The sequence below is a fragment of the Muntiacus reevesi genome, chromosome 10 (assembly GCF_963930625.1).
Source record: "Muntiacus reevesi chromosome 10, mMunRee1.1, whole genome shotgun sequence".
In the NCBI taxonomy this organism is placed as follows: Eukaryota; Metazoa; Chordata; class Mammalia; order Artiodactyla; family Cervidae; genus Muntiacus; species Muntiacus reevesi.
Window position 1 is genome coordinate 48,636,660 of NC_089258.1, and position 17,520 is coordinate 48,654,179.

General features: G+C 44.3%; 2 protein-coding genes across 4 annotated transcripts in view; one reads left to right on the top strand and one right to left on the bottom strand.

Annotated features, from left to right (window-relative positions):
• MCPH1 (microcephalin 1) overlaps window positions 1-17,520 on the top strand; it is a 219,970-nt gene that overhangs the window by 88,882 nt on the left and 113,568 nt on the right. For all 3 annotated transcript variants that reach the window (XM_065901537.1, XM_065901536.1, XM_065901538.1), the window contains one exon: window positions 2,290-2,367. In XM_065901537.1, coding sequence (XP_065757609.1) covers window positions 2,290-2,367 — 78 coding nt within the window. The remainder of the gene's footprint in view (window positions 1-2,289; window positions 2,368-17,520) is intronic.
• The window catches only part of ANGPT2 (angiopoietin 2), a 57,610-nt gene continuing 43,718 nt past the window's right edge, over window positions 3,629-17,520 (bottom strand). The window contains exons 6-9 of the mRNA XM_065901539.1: window positions 13,768-13,869; window positions 12,843-13,009; window positions 8,133-8,263; window positions 3,629-5,374 (exon numbers count right to left, since the gene is read on the bottom strand). Coding sequence (XP_065757611.1) covers window positions 5,214-5,374; window positions 8,133-8,263; window positions 12,843-13,009; window positions 13,768-13,869 — 561 coding nt within the window. The 3' untranslated portion in view covers window positions 3,629-5,213. The remainder of the gene's footprint in view (window positions 5,375-8,132; window positions 8,264-12,842; window positions 13,010-13,767; window positions 13,870-17,520) is intronic.

The following is a 17,520-nucleotide window of genomic DNA, read 5'->3' on the forward strand; positions in this document are numbered from 1 at the left end:
TTCTCCCAGAGATTGTTTAAGTCAGTTGACATTTTAATGTGGATTACATTTGAACTCAAATTCCAAAGCCATTTTTAAGACTGGTTCCCTGGATTCTCTTATTGCAGTGCTTGTTTCTCACTGTACTGCTCTTCCACATGCTTCATGTCGGAAACGAACCTGATTTTGAAACTTTCCACAGTTATTTCCCGGGCTAATCACATGACTTTGTAGGGAGCTAATGTGTCTCTGTAAACGATAACATACATTGACCGATAAAAGTAAGGCAGTATGTTACTGCAGTGGGTTATTTTAACCACCCATAAAGAACAGTATACAAGCATGATTTCAGTGTAGAGTTACAAATTTTCTAATACCTTCTTTCATTGAATTAATACATTAAGATAAGTCTTTTTTTTTTTTTGAAATGTTGGTTATGCAGTAAAAATCAGGGGGAAAGAAAAAGAGAATTCAATGACAAAATGTCCGTGTACACAGAGATCTGTTTGAAGATTAGGGTCCCTGAGAACTCAATGCATTGCTTTCTCTCTAACGGAGGCAGATCTTCTCCGTTTTCTCACTCCTTTCCCGTTGTATCAGTGTGAGCCCCACGCCGCGGGCTGTGTGTTCCGTCTTTCCTGGCGTGTCTTCTGACTCTGCTCCCCAACAGCCGTGCTTGCACTGATGCCCTTGGCACACAGGGCTCGAAACAGGGCATGCTGGCAAACCTTCCCTGCCGTGTGCAGCCACCGACCCTATTTTCTCACCGCCTCTTCCAAAGCTCCCTCTACTGCCTCCAAAAAGAAGCACCTGCTTCGCTGCTGTCCTGACACGCAGTATTCTGCCAGTGCTGAAACACCTTCTCCTCTCTCACCCTGCCTCTGCCTCTGCCTCATGAACGTTTACTCAGGTTCATTGTCAGCCCCTCCGTGACCCCTGTCTTGGTTCTCCTGGCCGGAGCTAGTTTGCTTCCTCTTGTAAGCGTCCCCAGCACTGCTTTGGAGAAACCAGCGTTTGTGGTTTCCCCTCATGCCTCCCGCAAGAGGGTAAATCCTTCTAGGTCTGGGTTTGGATTTCCAGGACCCAGCTTGGTAGGCTCTCAGTAAGTTGTTCACAGATGAATGGATTGTGAGCAGAAAGAAATGGCTGTTGAATAAGTAAATGCATCTGTTGAAAGTAAGATGTGGGCCAGTGCTGAGAATGGTCATTCAGACACTGTATTCCATTCTTGTCTTTATTCCACCGTCACACTCACTTTGTCTTAGAAACAAAATAAAATGCTGTCCCATGTTGGGTAAGTTCTAGGTTTAATATTAAAAAGGATGTATTTCAGACTGATATTCCATGGATGGTTCTGAAGTTTAGAAACTACCAAAGGAAGATTTAGACTTCATTCCTAGTAAATCTGCGAAAAACCCTTAAACTTTACATCACAACTCTAGAGAAATAGAATGAATTCACTGACTGCAGGAAAGAAGGAAATTGCAGATAAAAAGAAAAGTGTGAGTTATGTAATTCAGTTTGTTTATTTTAGTTGTAGAATTCACACAGATATTCAGGGAGTTTGGTCATAGAGATGAGTGCAGAACCTCAAATGTTGTTGAAGTAAAAATGAAAGCATTGTTTTGATTATTCTAAAATGTGTGAAATGAAAAAAAAATAAGATTACTTGCAAAAAAAATAAAAAAGTGTGGGTTCTGATGATGATGATGAAAGCTTGTTTATGATATGAGACATTTTACTCTTCTGAAGGGTGAGAAGGATTTCCCAATGTGTTATGGAAAACTTCTCCTACAGGTATTGGCAAATGATAGAAATAAAGTTACACCCCAGAAGTTTTGCTCTTCGAAATTAGGTTTATGATCTATCTTCTCCAAATATATGGAGTTTTTTTAATTAATAAGATTCTGTGTTATTTGCTTAAGATTGTCTGTAACAACTCTCTAAATTGGAAACTGGAATTTAGGAAGGTGTAGTGTTTCATATGTTTAGAAGTAGGGTGGATCAGTATTTGAGGTAGGTGTTCAGTATCTGGCCTCACTAAGATATAATAATAACCCAGGCTTCTAGCCATCCAGAGATGTTTTTCCTTAACCAAGCATTCATTAATATTTGTTAACATTTACACAGCCCGAAGATTCTGATAGCCCTTCAGTGTTCAAGATGCTTGCTTCAGATCCATGTAGTGTGTAGTTACTGCTGGGATTTTTTTGTTTTGTTTTCATTTTGCTGTGTCTTTAAAGTGGTTTATTGTCCACTAAAAGCTTGATAGGTTTATTAAAAGTGTTCTGCTTCTCATGTCATTTACAGGTACTGTGGTCTTTGGAAATGGGTCACTGGATTTCCGAGGAACCATTTGAACTGTCTAACTACTTCCCTGCAGCTCCTGTAAGTCACACATTATTTTATGATGATAAGTGCAATTTGGTATTTTCAGGAAATTATTATTGGCATAGTTACGTACTCAAGTTTTTTAAATTAAATCAGTAGCAATTATGCTTATAACTAAAATGACACATTTGCAGAAGTTAACACATTTTGTCTATTTGTGAGAATAAATGTGAGACCATTCCTCAAAAAGTCATGAGAAATGTAATCCCAAAAAAATTTAATTATGAAAGTCCTTAGAATTAAGAAACACAGAAATGAAAGAAGACAAGATTCTTGAAAAAGTGCTATTATATCTTGCTTACTGCTTCAAATAATGATGCTGTTACTGTTAACAGATGGAACCGATAGGTATAAAAATTGCAGCATGCTAGCATTGTGATGTGGTCTTTCTGTTTTGGTGTTTTTTTCTAAAACTTAGCTTCAGCTTTACTGACTTTCTGGTATTTCACATTCTTAATGGGAAAGTTGCAGGTTCCAGTGTTTTTAAAGATTAATAAGTAGGTAATTTCAGGTTTGTTTGGAAGTCAGATTGTGCAGAAGTTGTCTTTTGTTTTCAAATGTTAACTGGTTTGTAACAGATTATTCTTTCAAAAGGTTATGCCTGAAAGATAATTGATGATCTGTAATCTGTGACCCGTCTCCAGGTTTTTCAGCTGTTTGAGAATGCCATATGACTGTCACATAGTTAGAAATTGAACTCTCCCTTCCTGGGGCTTATTTAGTTGTCGTTTCTGTTTCCATTTTTGAGATTGCTGTTTTGATTTGGTCTTGACTTTCTAAATGTTTTCTTAAGAAGAGGAAAATTCCTCTCAGCAAGATGTGTTGTTTGAAATACCAGGTAAGGAGTTGAAGTGTGAAGTAAAGATGCAGATTCTCCCCATTCTCTGCCGTGAGAGAGTATAAGTCTCACTGAGTAACATAGTGATGTTTATCTTTGAAATTCACCTTATCTGCCTGCATGGACTAGTGCTGTGAATCAAGTGTGGTGTTGCCAGTTTTTCCTGTATTTCATCGCCCCACCTCGGCGTTTGTCATGTGGTCATTGAGATATCATGAAAACGTGTGGTTTCTTCTGGAGCAAGGGCATTTTCTCACCATCAGATGTTTCTCAGCTTGGTGCAGAGCCGCGTGTACCATCAGCCTCTGTCAGATTTCCAGCGTTTTCTCACACGGAGTGAGAGGAGCTGTTAGGAGACAGGAGGTTCCTTACTTATTCATGCATTTGCTGGGAAGGTGCAGCTTGGTGGGAAGTGTGTTCATAGTCTGCCCAGCAACACCTGGGTGTTATGAAACTACGTTGGGGAGGGGAGGTGTGGGGGTGAAATAAGTTACATGAGAAAAAGTACAGTGGTGGGGCAGCACTAGGTGAGACAGAGAGGTAACGCTGGCTGCAGACCTGGCTCTGAGTTTCGTAACATCTGACTCAAGTGTGAATATATGAGAGACGGCTTCCAAATTATGGGGCATCACACAAATGGTCACTAGTATTCATTGTATCCTGAAACTCCAACAGAGTTAAACTTTGGGAGTTTTCACAGTGCTGAGCTTAAGTCTGTGCTCTCGAAATGCTCTGTAAGTATTTGCATATACTGTTATATTAGTGTCAGATTTTGGTTTTGCCCTCCAGAACACTTTTTTTTGAAGTTAACCGGTGGTTTAAGCTTACTAGGATTTAAGTTATTGTTACTGATGCAAATTATGTTTTTCCCCTGAATAACTTGTGGGGTGAATCTAGCTTGAGCCTATAGCTTTGTAAGTGTTTCAGATGGAAAGGTGTTCTCAACCACAAGCTACGTTGTAGTCTACTCCCCTAAAATACGTCTTGGTAGGAGAGAAACAAGGCTTCTGTTCTAGAATAGTAAGTAAAAGGAAAATCTCTTTGTCATGAAATTAAATGTATAATTTTCTTCCTTAAAAATCAAGATTTTCTTTGTCATGAAGCACAGTCATTTGTTTCAGAATCAAATTACAATGCTGTAAGTATTATCATAGAAGTTAAGAGTGTGGTCATCTCACCTAATAAGTTATGTTTAATTACTAAAGATACCTTCTTATTTAACAACAAGGCAGGAAAAAAATAGTACAATCTTCATATATACTAAAAGAACACATGTTTCTATTAATAATTTCAGAGATCCTGAAAGTGTTCACCATGGAAACTTTGAAATATATATATTTGAGCATTAACTTAAAACTAAGCTATCAATACACATGTAAATATGCTGTTCTCAAAATGAAAATTTAAAGCTCCTAAGAGGAGGCATAAAAATGCATTAGCTATGTTTTTACTTCTCCAAATATTAAAACTACTAATAACCACTTCTCACAAAAATCCCTGAATATATAATGTATTTTTATGGCTTACAGAATTTTTTCTTCCTTTTAATTATGATAGCAATGCTGAATTCAGGACATATAGATATTTACAGTCTATAAACAGTGCTTGGAAAAATGCAGTTCCAAGGTTATCTCTACTATACGGCATAAGTGTTCTGTTTTCCAGTTATTTACTGATCAACTCGCACATAACATTCTTGGTTGTGACAACAGAGTCTGTAAGTTGTCAGTCTCGTTCGCGGGCTTAGAGTTATCTTCCCGAAGGCTTTCTGCCGGGTCACCACACCAGGCTGTGGCTTGTCTGGGGTTGTGCGTCGCTTCACCAAGCGATGCGGGTTCAAGGGGTAAACCTCACAGGGCTCGCACGGAGCTCACGGGTCCCTTCCGCACCGAGAGCGGGCAGTTCGTCCAAGCTGGATGCGGAGACAGCGTGCAGTCTTTTAGTGCTTTGGGATCAAGTCTCTGGAAACAGGGCAAGACATTGTCCCTCAGGTGTGTGCCAGAGCTTAGAAATCTGCTGGACGGATCATCATGGTCGTGGCCTTGAGTGAGTAGCCCGAGCCTTTCCAGTAGTACCACTTAATACCGTTGAACTTGTTTGTGTTCTGCCTCTGTGGGTAGTACATTCCATTCAGGTTGGAAGGACCACAGGCATCAAACCACCAGCCTGTGAACGGGAAGCACAGAAGGAGTTAGGAGCCAGGCAGCCCCGACTGTCTCATCATTGAGTGTGAAATGCCAGCTCTTCGGAGAGTCGCATCCCATACCTGTGAAGGGCACGCACGGGGCCGCTCTTGAGTGTGGGGAGAGCTGCCTGGCAGCGGGGAGCGTGGCTCTCCACCTCTGCGCTGGTTGGACCGTGGCTGCCTAAGGCACACGTTCTTAGGAGCTCCCTTACTCCTCTGTGCGGTGGGGAAGGCCCAGTCACCCGCCAACATGACGAGGAGAGCCCGGGCACAGCTGAAAGTGGGAAGGGGCAGAACCTGGAGAATGGGTGGGTGGGTCTCATGGGGCCAGGCTCACCATCCATCCCGTCCCAGCAACACGGTGGACCAGACCAATTCAGGCTGCCCTCCAGCTAACAAAGAGAGTCTTTTTGTTGAAAGTGTAACCCCAAATTTTAAGTACTCGGTGGAGCTAGATAAAAAGCAAATCTTCAAGTCCCAGAGACAAAAAGGAAATTTAAGGCTGTAGTGGTGCGTGCCCTAAAGTAAAGCGGGGGTCTCAGGGGGCATCCACATCTACACCTGAAGTACTAGTCTGGGGAAACACCATTCCCCAGAGGCCTTGGGTTTGTGAGGGGAGGAGTGACCTGGATCTGCATGCCTTAATCCAGATAAATCTTCATATTGTGTTGGGAGGACAATCACAGTATGATGCCATTTGTATAAAATTTTAAAATACAGAAAAAAATAACAACTATTCTTGATATCTCCAAACCTAGTAAAAGAAATAATGTGACTACTCCCTCAGGGGCAAGTACTGGTGGGGCCTGTTTTATTTCTTTGAAAGTATTCTGGTGCGCGTGTTCCATTCTGATACTCACACACTGCTCTCTGGGCACCAGTTACTCCATCCAGATGCCTGAATTCTTTCCGGGGGGGTAAGAGCGCCATTACTTGATTCAGATTAATGTTGATTTGATAAGACGTTTGCGTGTGAGGCTCATAATCCTTCATAATATTCAGGAATATTACACACTTATGAGTCTGTCCAGTCCAGAGCCTGACTCAGCTGTTGAATTTACTATACATGCAAAAATCTAGCTGGCTTCTCCGTGGTCCAGACCACAGCTTGGAATCTGACCTCTACACTCTCCCTCTTTGGGCTGCGTTTCTTCTCTCCTGTCAGCTTTCCACTTCTACTCTCAGCCCTAAATCTTAATCTGAGTCAATAAATATGTTGTTTCCTTGGTTATTAATGCACTGATACTCTCCTGAGTAGCTCCTGACGATCGGGTGGTCTGAAAACCGCTGTTGCCCGAGTGGAGAGCTGGGCTCAGTGTGGGAATGGCAAACAGGAAGGATTCCAAGGGCTCACTCCCCCACCCCCTTCCCTGGTTGGCTTTAAAAAGGATTATTATGGTCAATGGGGGAGACAGGCAGCTTTTACACAATCCACATAATAGCATTCTCTGGTTGAAATAATTACTGAAGTGGGCCTGGCTAATAAGGAAGGCTTATGTTACCAACATGTATTTATACATAAAATAGATTCTCTAAGGAACCATAAGACTGAGTTTCTTAATGGAGCCTCCGTCTCTCAGTATCACTGAAAGACTTGAAAATTACTTTTATTTCAAATTATTTTCTTAAATAAATCCTTTTGCCTATAAACAGTTCTTAACTGCAGTGCTAACATATGGTAAGTTTAGATCCTTTACTTGTTGACGCAGCCCCTCATATTTGTAAGATTTATTGACCTCAGCTCGTTCCTCTGGTTTTCCTGGGTGAGTAATGAATGAATTTTTGGTGATACAATTCATGGCCTCTACAAATTAAACACTGCCAGCTTCCTGTTTGCCTCTACATTTAGTCTGCACTGCTGGCAGGATTTTCGTTGCTGATTTCAATCTTTCAGTGTTTTTAAGAACTAACTTTGACAGCATTTGCCAGACTTCCTTCTGGTCTCAGTCACAGTTAACTGGCTCTGGTTATTCCACTTTAAAACTTTTAGGAATCAGAATAGGTTTTCTAACACTTGGTCCCTATCACTAAACTCTGACATGCTTCTGAGTACTCATCCAGCCATTTAAGTGACTATTATATCACATTTGTTTATGAGTGTGGTTTCTTTTTTATTTTGAGAGATCTAACATGGAAGGTATCAATAGAAGGCAAGAACAGCCTGAAAACAAAGGCCTTAATTTAAACTGGACTATCATTCATTTTAATTTGATACACAGAAAAGGAGGTTGTTTAGTTAGTTTCTTTGCATTATAAGTGTTTGCAATATATTAATAGCATCCTTAAAAAAAAAAAACCTGAAAACTTCTTGTTTGAACTATAAATTATTCATTGGAAACATTCCTATACTAATGAATCCACATCACTGCTTTGTTGCCATTTCAAATTCTTAACCTTTCTAATGAAGCAAAATGGAATTAAACCATCTTTCCAACATCTGATATTCAACACAAGCTCAGGAGAGCTTGCTCAGGGTCACATGGCCCCTCTCCCTGCCAGGGCCAGGTCCTGAGGAGACACAGTTGGCCTGGCGACAATTCTAGCTCTGTATCACATTCGTGCGTAAAACTCAACAGTCCGAAAAAGCGAAAAACAAACCTCCCTGCATTGAGCAAGTCTGTCTAGTTATGAAATTTGGACACTGTCACCGATCACAGGTTGCAGTCTGAATAGCCAACCTTTCACTCTCTGAAACCCTTCCTTGCCAACACAAATAGGAAGAGAGAAAAGTCCTCCCACCTCCTGTGAGCATTTGTGAGCATTTGCAAATGCATTTGTCGTTGTCTGCATCCTTCGTGCTAAAATCATTTCCTGGCTGGCTTATGCTGCTTATTTTGCCGGCTGTCCCCGTGAGGCCTTTAAGGTGAATCCTGTGAGCATGCAAAGAAAAATAGGAAAACAAACAAAAGCAAAATATAATTGGCTTGGGTGGTTGATTTATCATAGTGGAAAGTTTTTTACAATGAAGAATTTCATTCTACAGAAGCACGTGCTATGCCGGTTAGTGCACTAATGCATACCCGGGACAAAATGTTTTTGTGCTGGTATAAACAGGAACCAACTTATCATCAAACCCTTAGGCAAAGAGGAATGTTTTCATGAAACCTTCACTGCGTATCACTTGCACAAACATCAGCGGGGACTTCGGGGCCCTATAATTTATTTTCCTGCTACTTTCAGATAAACAAAAGGGGGGAAAATAACATTATGAGGGGATCCTCTTTCCATATCATGGAAATAGTAATCAAAGTCTCGAGATGCCCGGTGGGGGTGGGGAGGGCAGCAGACCAGGAAGGACTGTTGCACTTGGTGTAGAAGTCTGGTGAACCATGTAGAAAGCGCCTGTGACTGCTTGGCCTCATTTCTGAATAGTATTGTAATAAACCTGCCAGACTTTGAGAAACAATAAGCGTACTATTCATTAGACTCTAGATGATGGTCCAGGCTGTTTGTTCAGTCATCAAATCGTGTCCAGCTCTTGCAACCCCATGGACTGCAGCACGCCGGGCTTCCATGTCCCTCACCGTCTCCAGAGTTTGCCCAAGTTCATGTCCATCGAGTCAGTGGTGCCATCCAAGCATCTCATCCTCTGGTGTCCCCTTCTCCTCCTGCCTTCACTCTTTCCCAGCATCAGGGTCTTTCTCAGTGAGTTAGCTTATCACATCAGGTGGCCAAAGTATTGGGGTTTCAGCTTCAGCGTCAGTCCTTCCAGTGAATATTCAGGACTGATCTCCTTTAGGATGGACTGGTTGGATCTCCTTGCAGTCCAAGGGATTCTCAAGTCTTTTTCAGCACCACTGTTCGAAAGCATCAATTCTTTTGTGCTCTAACTTTTAGGAGATTGCAAAAATCTGGCTCCCCACAGCAGCGTGCCTGCCCAGGAGGAGGGGAGAAGGGCCGGGGGGCTGTGTGCCCCACTCCAGAGGAGCCCGGGCCAGGAAAGCAGGGTCCCGGGGACGCGAGCGCCTGCGCCGAGCCTGCGTCGCCATGTGGGCCTTGGGGCCGGGGTCGCTGAGTCTCCCGTCCTGGGGATGCTCCTGCTTTCTAAGCCCCCCAGACGCCACTCGTCTTGCGAACACCAGCTCACATGTGCTGGCAACTTTCTTGGAAGGAGTAGAGTTTCTTGGAATTCATTTTGGAACAGAAAGTGGAGCCGGGAGGAAAGGTTGGCCAGGGGCCTGTCTCTCAGCACCCACAGCGCGCAGTCCCACGCGTGAGTAGCAGTGCCCAGAACAGCCCCGAGGTGGGCGTGCGGCACCCCCAGCCTCACAGGTAGGATGGTGGAGGTTCTGAGACAGGAACTCGCCCAGAGTGACACGCCGGACGTGGCAGAGCGGGGACTGGCCACGACTGCCCCTCTGTTAGGGCTCCGCGCTGGGAACCCAGAGCATGGTGATAGAGGAGGTCATTGAGGGCACCTGGGACCTTACCCAGTAGGTTCCACAAGGTGTTACCCCTGAGTAACTTCTGTGTTAGTAACTCAGGTTTTTTAATTGTCTGTAATACTGTAACTCTGGAAACCTCATCACAAAGCAGGGACTGAATTTCTTGATTTCAGGCTCCTGTTGTGTTTCAGTCATGACCCCAGGCTCTAAGCGCAACCTCTGTATACCTGGTGTAACGTGTTCATGTCGTTTCTGCTCATTTCTGGGGTTTTGAAGCACTTTCCTTTTTTTCCTAAACTTTTATATTTGGGGTGTAGCCAGTTAACAATGTTGTGATAGTTTCAGGAGGACAGCAAAGGCACTCAGCCATCCGTGTACGTGTATCCATGCTCACCTCCCGTCCAGGCTGCCACATAACAGAAGGACTTTTCTGTCCTGGCCCGTCTCGTTAATCGCAGGCAGGACTGAGATGAATGACTCCCTTTAGATCCTTTTGTTCTGTGGCCCACTGGTTAAAGTTGGCTTTTTTCAAAACTTTACCAAGAGCAGCCACATTCTCAAACTTGCTTTAACTTGGTACCCGTAGCTTTTATACCACGGTGGGATGGTGAGGGAGGTAATGCGAGTATTTAATAATTAAATCTTAGTGTTTGTACGGAACGGCCAGTACAAATGGCCAGTCGTGTCCAGCATTTTGTGACCCTGTGGACTGTGGCCTGCCAGGATCCTCTGGGTTCCCCAGGCAAGAATGCTGGAGCGGGTTGCCATGTCCTCCTCCAGGGAATCTTCCCGACCCAGGGATCAAACCCACATCTCTCACATCTCCTGCACTGGCAGACAGTTCTTTACCACAAAAGTGACCAGTTCTTAAGGATGAATATACAAATAGTTTTTAGTTTTAGTAAAAAGAATCATATTCTATTGATGCACTTATACGTTCCTATAACATGTATTTTTTTTCAGTTTTCTAACATTTGGGGAAAGTTCTTTTAGTAAAAAACAACTGTTACATGCAGTTGGCATTCTGAAATATCTATAGTTATTTTAAATTTTAGTCACATTGCAGTTTTCTTATCACATTGACATGTCTTATCAGGATAATAATTTTTTCAATGTAGTATTTGCCCTATAATGTCAAGTAAATTAAACTGAGCTTTAAACAAACATGGACTTTTTTACATCATGTATCTAAAAATTGATTGCGTTTCTAAAGGAAATATCTGTTAAGAATCATCACAGTTTAAAATATTTTTATAATGTCAGCATACAACGGTAATGACCCATTCTGTAAAGTCTTCTTATGTAAATAGTTTAATCCTTAATTTTTGTGTTCTTTCTTTCTTTTTAATTTCTCTGTTGTAGAGTTCTAACTGTTGCCAGTTGAAAAAATATTTAGCTTGGAGGTAAAACAGTGACCAGCCACTCATGTCTAAAACTTCATTGAGTTTTTGATCTCTTTAGGGTCCCCTTGGGGCTGCACTGCAGCCCAGACACCTATCTTTTCACTCATCTGAGCCCCTGTCCACCCTGGACGGCCCGGTTCTGTGTGTGATGAGAGCCAATCGCTGACTTCTTAGAAGTTGTGTCAAAGCTCGTCAGACATTGTGTTTTCAGAAGTGCTTCTGAATTTTGGTCCCCCGTTTAGCAGGACACTAGGCATTGTGCACTTCTCAGGTAGCTGTTAGCAGGCTGGCTTTCAGCCCATTTTCTTTCGAGCTGTCCAGTGCGGCCTCCCTGAGAAGCCAGCTCAAGGACTTTAAAAAATCACAGGTTTTTGTTTTTTTTTCCCCAAACTACTAAGGTCTTGGAATTTTCATTGAGCAGCGGGTCTGAATTGGGCATCTGTGGAATTCAGCCAGGACTGCAGGCCAGCTGACCTCTGTCTCCCGTGACACTGCTGTGGAGGTTCTCTTATGTCTGACTTCAGAGTAGGTGTTTCACGTGTGCCCTGCAGCCCCCGGAACCGCGCCTTCCCCTCCACTCTCCCCCAGCTGCGCCCTCTGGACCCCCTCGGTGTGCTGGCACCTGCCCCATTGTGTTGTGTCTTCTCAGACCGGTTCCCAGGTCACCCGCAGGCACACTGGGCCCCTGGGCCCCGCTGGCCACAGGTGTCCTGAGCCCCCACGTGATGGCGAGCTGCCCAGACCCCTGCCCCTGCCCTGGCCTCGCATAGCAGGGCGCGGGGCCCCTTTGCTCTGTCTCCTCTCTCGGGCCATTCTAGCGCCAAAGAGCCAATTCCCACTCAGAACTGCCCGTGCTTTTCTTGGAACATTCGAGATTAGGTCCGCCAAGTAGGTGGGAGGACACAGATACTGAGGCCGTGCTGCGAACCGGCCCGTCTTCCTGCAGCCCAGGGCAGAGGACCCAGCTGCCCAACCACCCAGCTAGTCATGCCTCTCTTGAGCTTGGAGTTCATCCTGAGTTTGGGATGGAACGCAGCAACCGAATGTGGTTGAACTTCTCAAAAATAGATTTAACTTTTAAAACCTTCTGGAGGGAAACAGCCTACTCATACGTCTGCTAGGCTTCCCTGTGGCCCAGATGGTAAAGAATCTGCCTGCCAAATGCAGGAGACCCGAGTTCAGTTCCTGCATTGGGAAGATCTGGAGAAGGGAATGGCTACTCACTCCGGTATCCTGGCCTGGGGAATCCCATGGACAGAGGAGCCTGGTGGGCTACAGTCCATGGAGTCACAAAGAACTGGACGTGACTGAGTGACTCACACACACATACATCTGCTGTGTTATTGGCATGGTACTTTATAGTAAGGACCCAACATTCATTTCTTCTGCAAATAATTACCTGCCAGACAGGGTTCATCTGTGCTCTGAGGATACACCGCAGACACAACAGGCACAGTTCTGTCTCATAAAGCTCCCCTTGTATCGTTAGAATTAGAATATTAAAAGTAGAGACACTTGCCTAAAGACATCAAAGAACTCTGAGAAACAAGCTGCTTTTTCCCTATTTTTTCCTGTGAGTCACTTAGATTCTGGTTAATACAGTGGGGTTCTGACTTCCAGCAGATCTTTTAGCTCATTTCGGTGACATGTAATTTCCTCACCTGTAGTTGAGCTCTTCATTCGAGAGATAGAAGTGGTCGTACAGTGAGTAAGCCTCATTCCCTTCCCAGTCTCTTAGGTGTATTTTCAGCACGTAGCGTTTCTGACCAGTCACTTGCGAAACAAACTCATTTCCCAGCCAGTGTTCACCCGAAGGGTTCCCGAATCCCTGAAATTCAAGTTGAAAAGTTTGCTTACTTCACTTATTTTTTTTCTTCACATATCTGAAATCAGTAGTCCATCAGCTTAACATGGAACAAGCCTCAAATATTCAGCAGAGATTCCTTCCTGTGCTGTGAAACTTTGGGACCTTCCTCATAAGGTTTTTAAAAAATCAGTTTTAAGAAGCTAAGCTGTTACCAGAAGGAGATTAGTATTGGAATAATTAGAACGACTTGGAGAACCACCAGTAGAAACATTATCATAGGGACCTCCCTGCTGGTCCAGTGTGTGAGACTTCACTTTCCAGTGCAAGGGGTCTGGGTTCAGTCCCTGGTTGGGGAGCTCAGATCCTACATGCCTGGTGGCCAAAAACCAAAACATAAGAAGAGAATCAGTATTGTAACAAATTCAATAAAGACTTGTTAAAAATGGTCCACATCAAAAAATCTTAAGAAAGAAGCATCGTCATAAACAGCTTAGTTTGTAGAGGTGTGAAATGCTGTGAAGTAGTCTTCCCCCTAGAAATGCTGAGCCCACCAGCATTCACATGCCTTTGTTTTGATGTATAGTTTATGTTACATAGACAGGACCATTCTTTAACATGGTGACAGAAGCACTAGTTAGAAAGATCCTTTTGGTTTCAAAACAAAAAAAATGGTGAAAAGTCATTGGTTAGTTTTAGGGTTGTGGTGGAAGTCCTGCACATTCTCAAAGTTAGTTTTCACAAGGAAAATTATTTTCAGATGGTTTAAAGAATATTCATACCACTTTATATTCTTTCCAAGTCCTCTGAAAATCAACACTGCCATCTTCACGTCGCTGAATAACTGTCCACCCGCCTCCACCCGTTTCCATCTCACAGTAAGCCTGCAACGGGAACACACAGTTACTGCCTGGGAAATGTCCGGACTTGGGTCTTCATCTTACATAACAGAAACGAGATGAACAGAGATACTTAGAATACGGCCAGAGCCGATGGGGTTCTCTGGGGTAAATCTCTGTGGTCTTCCAAGAGGCAAAGGATTTTAAGGAAATTGAAAACCATGAATTTAAAATGATGATGAAAAGTAAACAGTAACATAACACGACGCGTCGATGAAAATAGGACCTTGTCATCTGTTCTAGGCTAAAGACCCACCCCGATAGCTGACCCAGAGATCTGTGTTCCTTAGAGATTTGTTGGGAACAGGACATGTTGGCTGATTGGCCCCAAATCTCTCATCTTCAGCTTGCAGAAATCCATTGCTTCGTGTCCACATCCCTGAAAATCTTTACGATGGTTGCCAGTCCCTATCAACTCTCCAGAGAGTTGTGTAAAAGGGAGACTCTTGGATCGCAAAACTTCTAAGACTGCTGTGATGCCGTGGAGCTGTTAGGCTTCCTCCACGTGTAGGATCAAAATCAGGTTCCCTGGTTGGCCCCTCAGAATGAGGATATGGAGCTTTGTGTGTGAACCGAGCGGGGCCTGGCGGTTCCGCCCCACAGACCCTGACCTCACGCTTCTCTCTACCTTGCTCACGGTCCCTGGTGTTTCTCTTCCCAACTCTTGATTTCTGCTTTTAAATGGGCTTGGTGGGTTTAAACTTTGTTCAGGACATGGGATTCTTTCTTGATCTAAGAGCATCCACGCTTAATTTCAGCTCAGCTGGAATTTTATTATGAAATTAAAAACTCCTGAAAATAAGATTACACAAATAGTTTTAAATAATGAGATTACAGTAGAACGAAGTTTTCCAAAAAGTTAAGATAAATTTCCCTACGCCTTCCAAGGTAGTAAATATGAAAGTTAAGGTTCAAAACCAATTGGAAGTATTCTTTCTTTGTTGTCCTCCACAGTCTTTGGGGATAATTTTGGAGGTGGTTTTGGCAGAGTAAGTTTAAATGTGAACCGTACTGCTTCTTGAGCTGAAATCCTAGGGACTGAGGGCTAACGGCGCCCCCAGAGTGCACCCAGGCCTGCCCCTTCACTGTGCGCACTTGTCTGCCAGCCTGTTCTGAGCCAAACCAAGAGCAGCAGCTGGAACCCAGCACCAGTTCTCCGGTCCCCCGTCTCTGCCACATTTCTAGACTCTCCCCAGGACCGTCACTCAGCCTGTATCACCTTCCTGGTGATCCTCACGTTTGAGAACATGTGTTCCATGAAAGAAAATTGTTTTTATCAAGAATGAAATACTTTTCCCATTTAAATTAATCAGTCATATGAAATCGATCTGCTTAAGATAACCCCTTATCTCTCTGAACTGACATTATTATTATTAATCATCATTATCGTTGCTCTGCATCACTCCATTCCAAGCCCCAGGCTGGGTTCTTTGTATGTATTATCTGTGATCTTACAGCAACTTTGCTGTGATACTCTTAATTCTACATTTTTGAAAGGAGAAAAGATTTGGTAAAGTCAGGTTAAATTGATCAGAGTCGTTCAGCTATTAAGTGTTGGCATATAGGATTTGAATAAGGTCTCTTTAATTCCTGATTCTGTGATGTGTTTTCTACTCTGTCATGCTTCCCAAATGGGCTTCCCTGGTGGCTTAGACAGTGAAGAATCCACCTGCAGTGCAGGAGACCCGGCTTTGACCCCTGGGTCAGGAAGATCCCCTGGAGAAGGGAATGGCTACGGTGCCAGAGTGGGACACGACTGAGTGACTGACACACATGCTTCCAAACACTGAGAAGCTTGGTTGTTTTGTTAATAGGCCAGAAGTCCCTCCACCCAGCTCCACGCTGAAGCCAGTTCATGAATAACACCGCCTCTCACTTGGTCCATGAGATGGTCAGTACTGCTGACTTCTGTCAACATGTCTTTTAAAAAATCCTTCTAGTAAATTAGCTGAATAAGCTCCATTGGTCTGAGCAGTCACGTGCACACCTGTGGACTCTCCTACCCTAAAAGGTATGTGGGGGGCCTGCACGCTGTTCTCACTGAGCCTGTCCTCATTCCATGACTACTTCTTCAATGTCAAGATCGCTCTGATGAGTTACTGATATTTAAATCAGAGAATGATTCCATCTTGTTACGGAAATCAAGACCAAGGGCTGGGGCCTGAGCCGTACTATCCTCTAACGCCATTAGGGACAATGATAGGCTCATGAGAACATTTTTTAATATTTGTCCAGCTTGAGGGAAAAAAAAAACACACAGCATTTATAAAAACCGAAGCATTGTGGCTAGTCGGCTCACGCTGCTTCCAGAGGAGGGCCGTGCCCCAGTGGGGCCCCCCACGTAGCCGGGGGTACTGATGAAAACGGCCGGGCAGGTCAGAGAAGCAGAGGTCCGCAGATAGCGCCTCCGCCCGCCCTGCTCCAGTCACAGCAGGCCTGAGGGCAGCCAGGCTCCTGGTCTGCACACCTCAGCACGGGCCAGGGGCCTGGTGTCTTGCTCTCAAGTTTGATGTCTTTGAGCACATAACACTCGATTTAAATGTCATGCTTCAACTCTGAGGCCATGGTGAACAAGTGATTAAACAGCAAACGGAAAAACGTTAGGAGTCAGGTATCCTGTGAAATTTAGGGGAGGAAACCATTGTGTCTCTGAACTAGCAAAAACAGCAATGCTTCTGATAAATGCCATTGTGCAATGTCTATCTTGTACAAAAACCTAATGAATTTCTTTGAAAATCTCGTTGAAATATTTAGGCACAGAGAGGTTGTCTCATGGCCCTTTGTTATTGCTATTTAATTGCTAAGGGGTGTCCAACTCTTTTGCGACCCCATGGACTCTAGCCCACAAGGCTCCTCTGTCCATGGGACTTCCCAGGCAAGAGTACTGGAGTGGGTGGCCATTTCCTTCTCCAGGGGGATCTTCCTGACCCAGGGGTCGAACCTGAGTCTCCTGCATTGCAGGCAGATTCTACTGAGCCACCAGGGAAGCCCCTCGTGGCTCTTGGGGGCAGCCAGAACAGTCACGCTTCCCGTACATCGACTGGATGGCGGGCACCGAGCCCCGTCTTCCGTGCTCACCTCCAGCGTCACCCCGAAGCTGCTGTGTGAGACAGGGGAGCCTGTGGCGCATCACAGATGAGGGAGCAGAGGCTGCAGGCCGGGCTGTGACTTGCCAAGAGGCACACACCAGCAGAGTCAGAGTTTAAGCCCAGGTTTGTCGACTTTCTCAGGTTGTGAATCATGGAGTCTGAAGTCTGGAGGGGAGTCCAGAGGTAACTTAATCTGGACCGTATATCTTAGAGATGAAAAAATGGGGGTTTCATAGATTGTTGTTCCCTGCTGTTCAGTGAGTTGTTTTTACCGCATGTGTGTAAAAGGGCGTGTAAATCCTAACGTTTCCAGCCATGGCCTGAGACTCCATCACCCCAGAGCCATATATCATCCTCTTCCAGCACTGAGGCTGTTGGGCTGGTAGAGCCACTGGGGCAGAGACACATACTAAGGCAGGAAGCACTGCACCACACTAGGGCGGCGGTGGCCCCTCTGGGTCTGTTTCGGGGTCATTCCACTTCATTCTCCATCCCCTTCCTCCTGTCACTCCTGTCCCGCCATCCCCCTGTCTCCAGACCAAGGGCA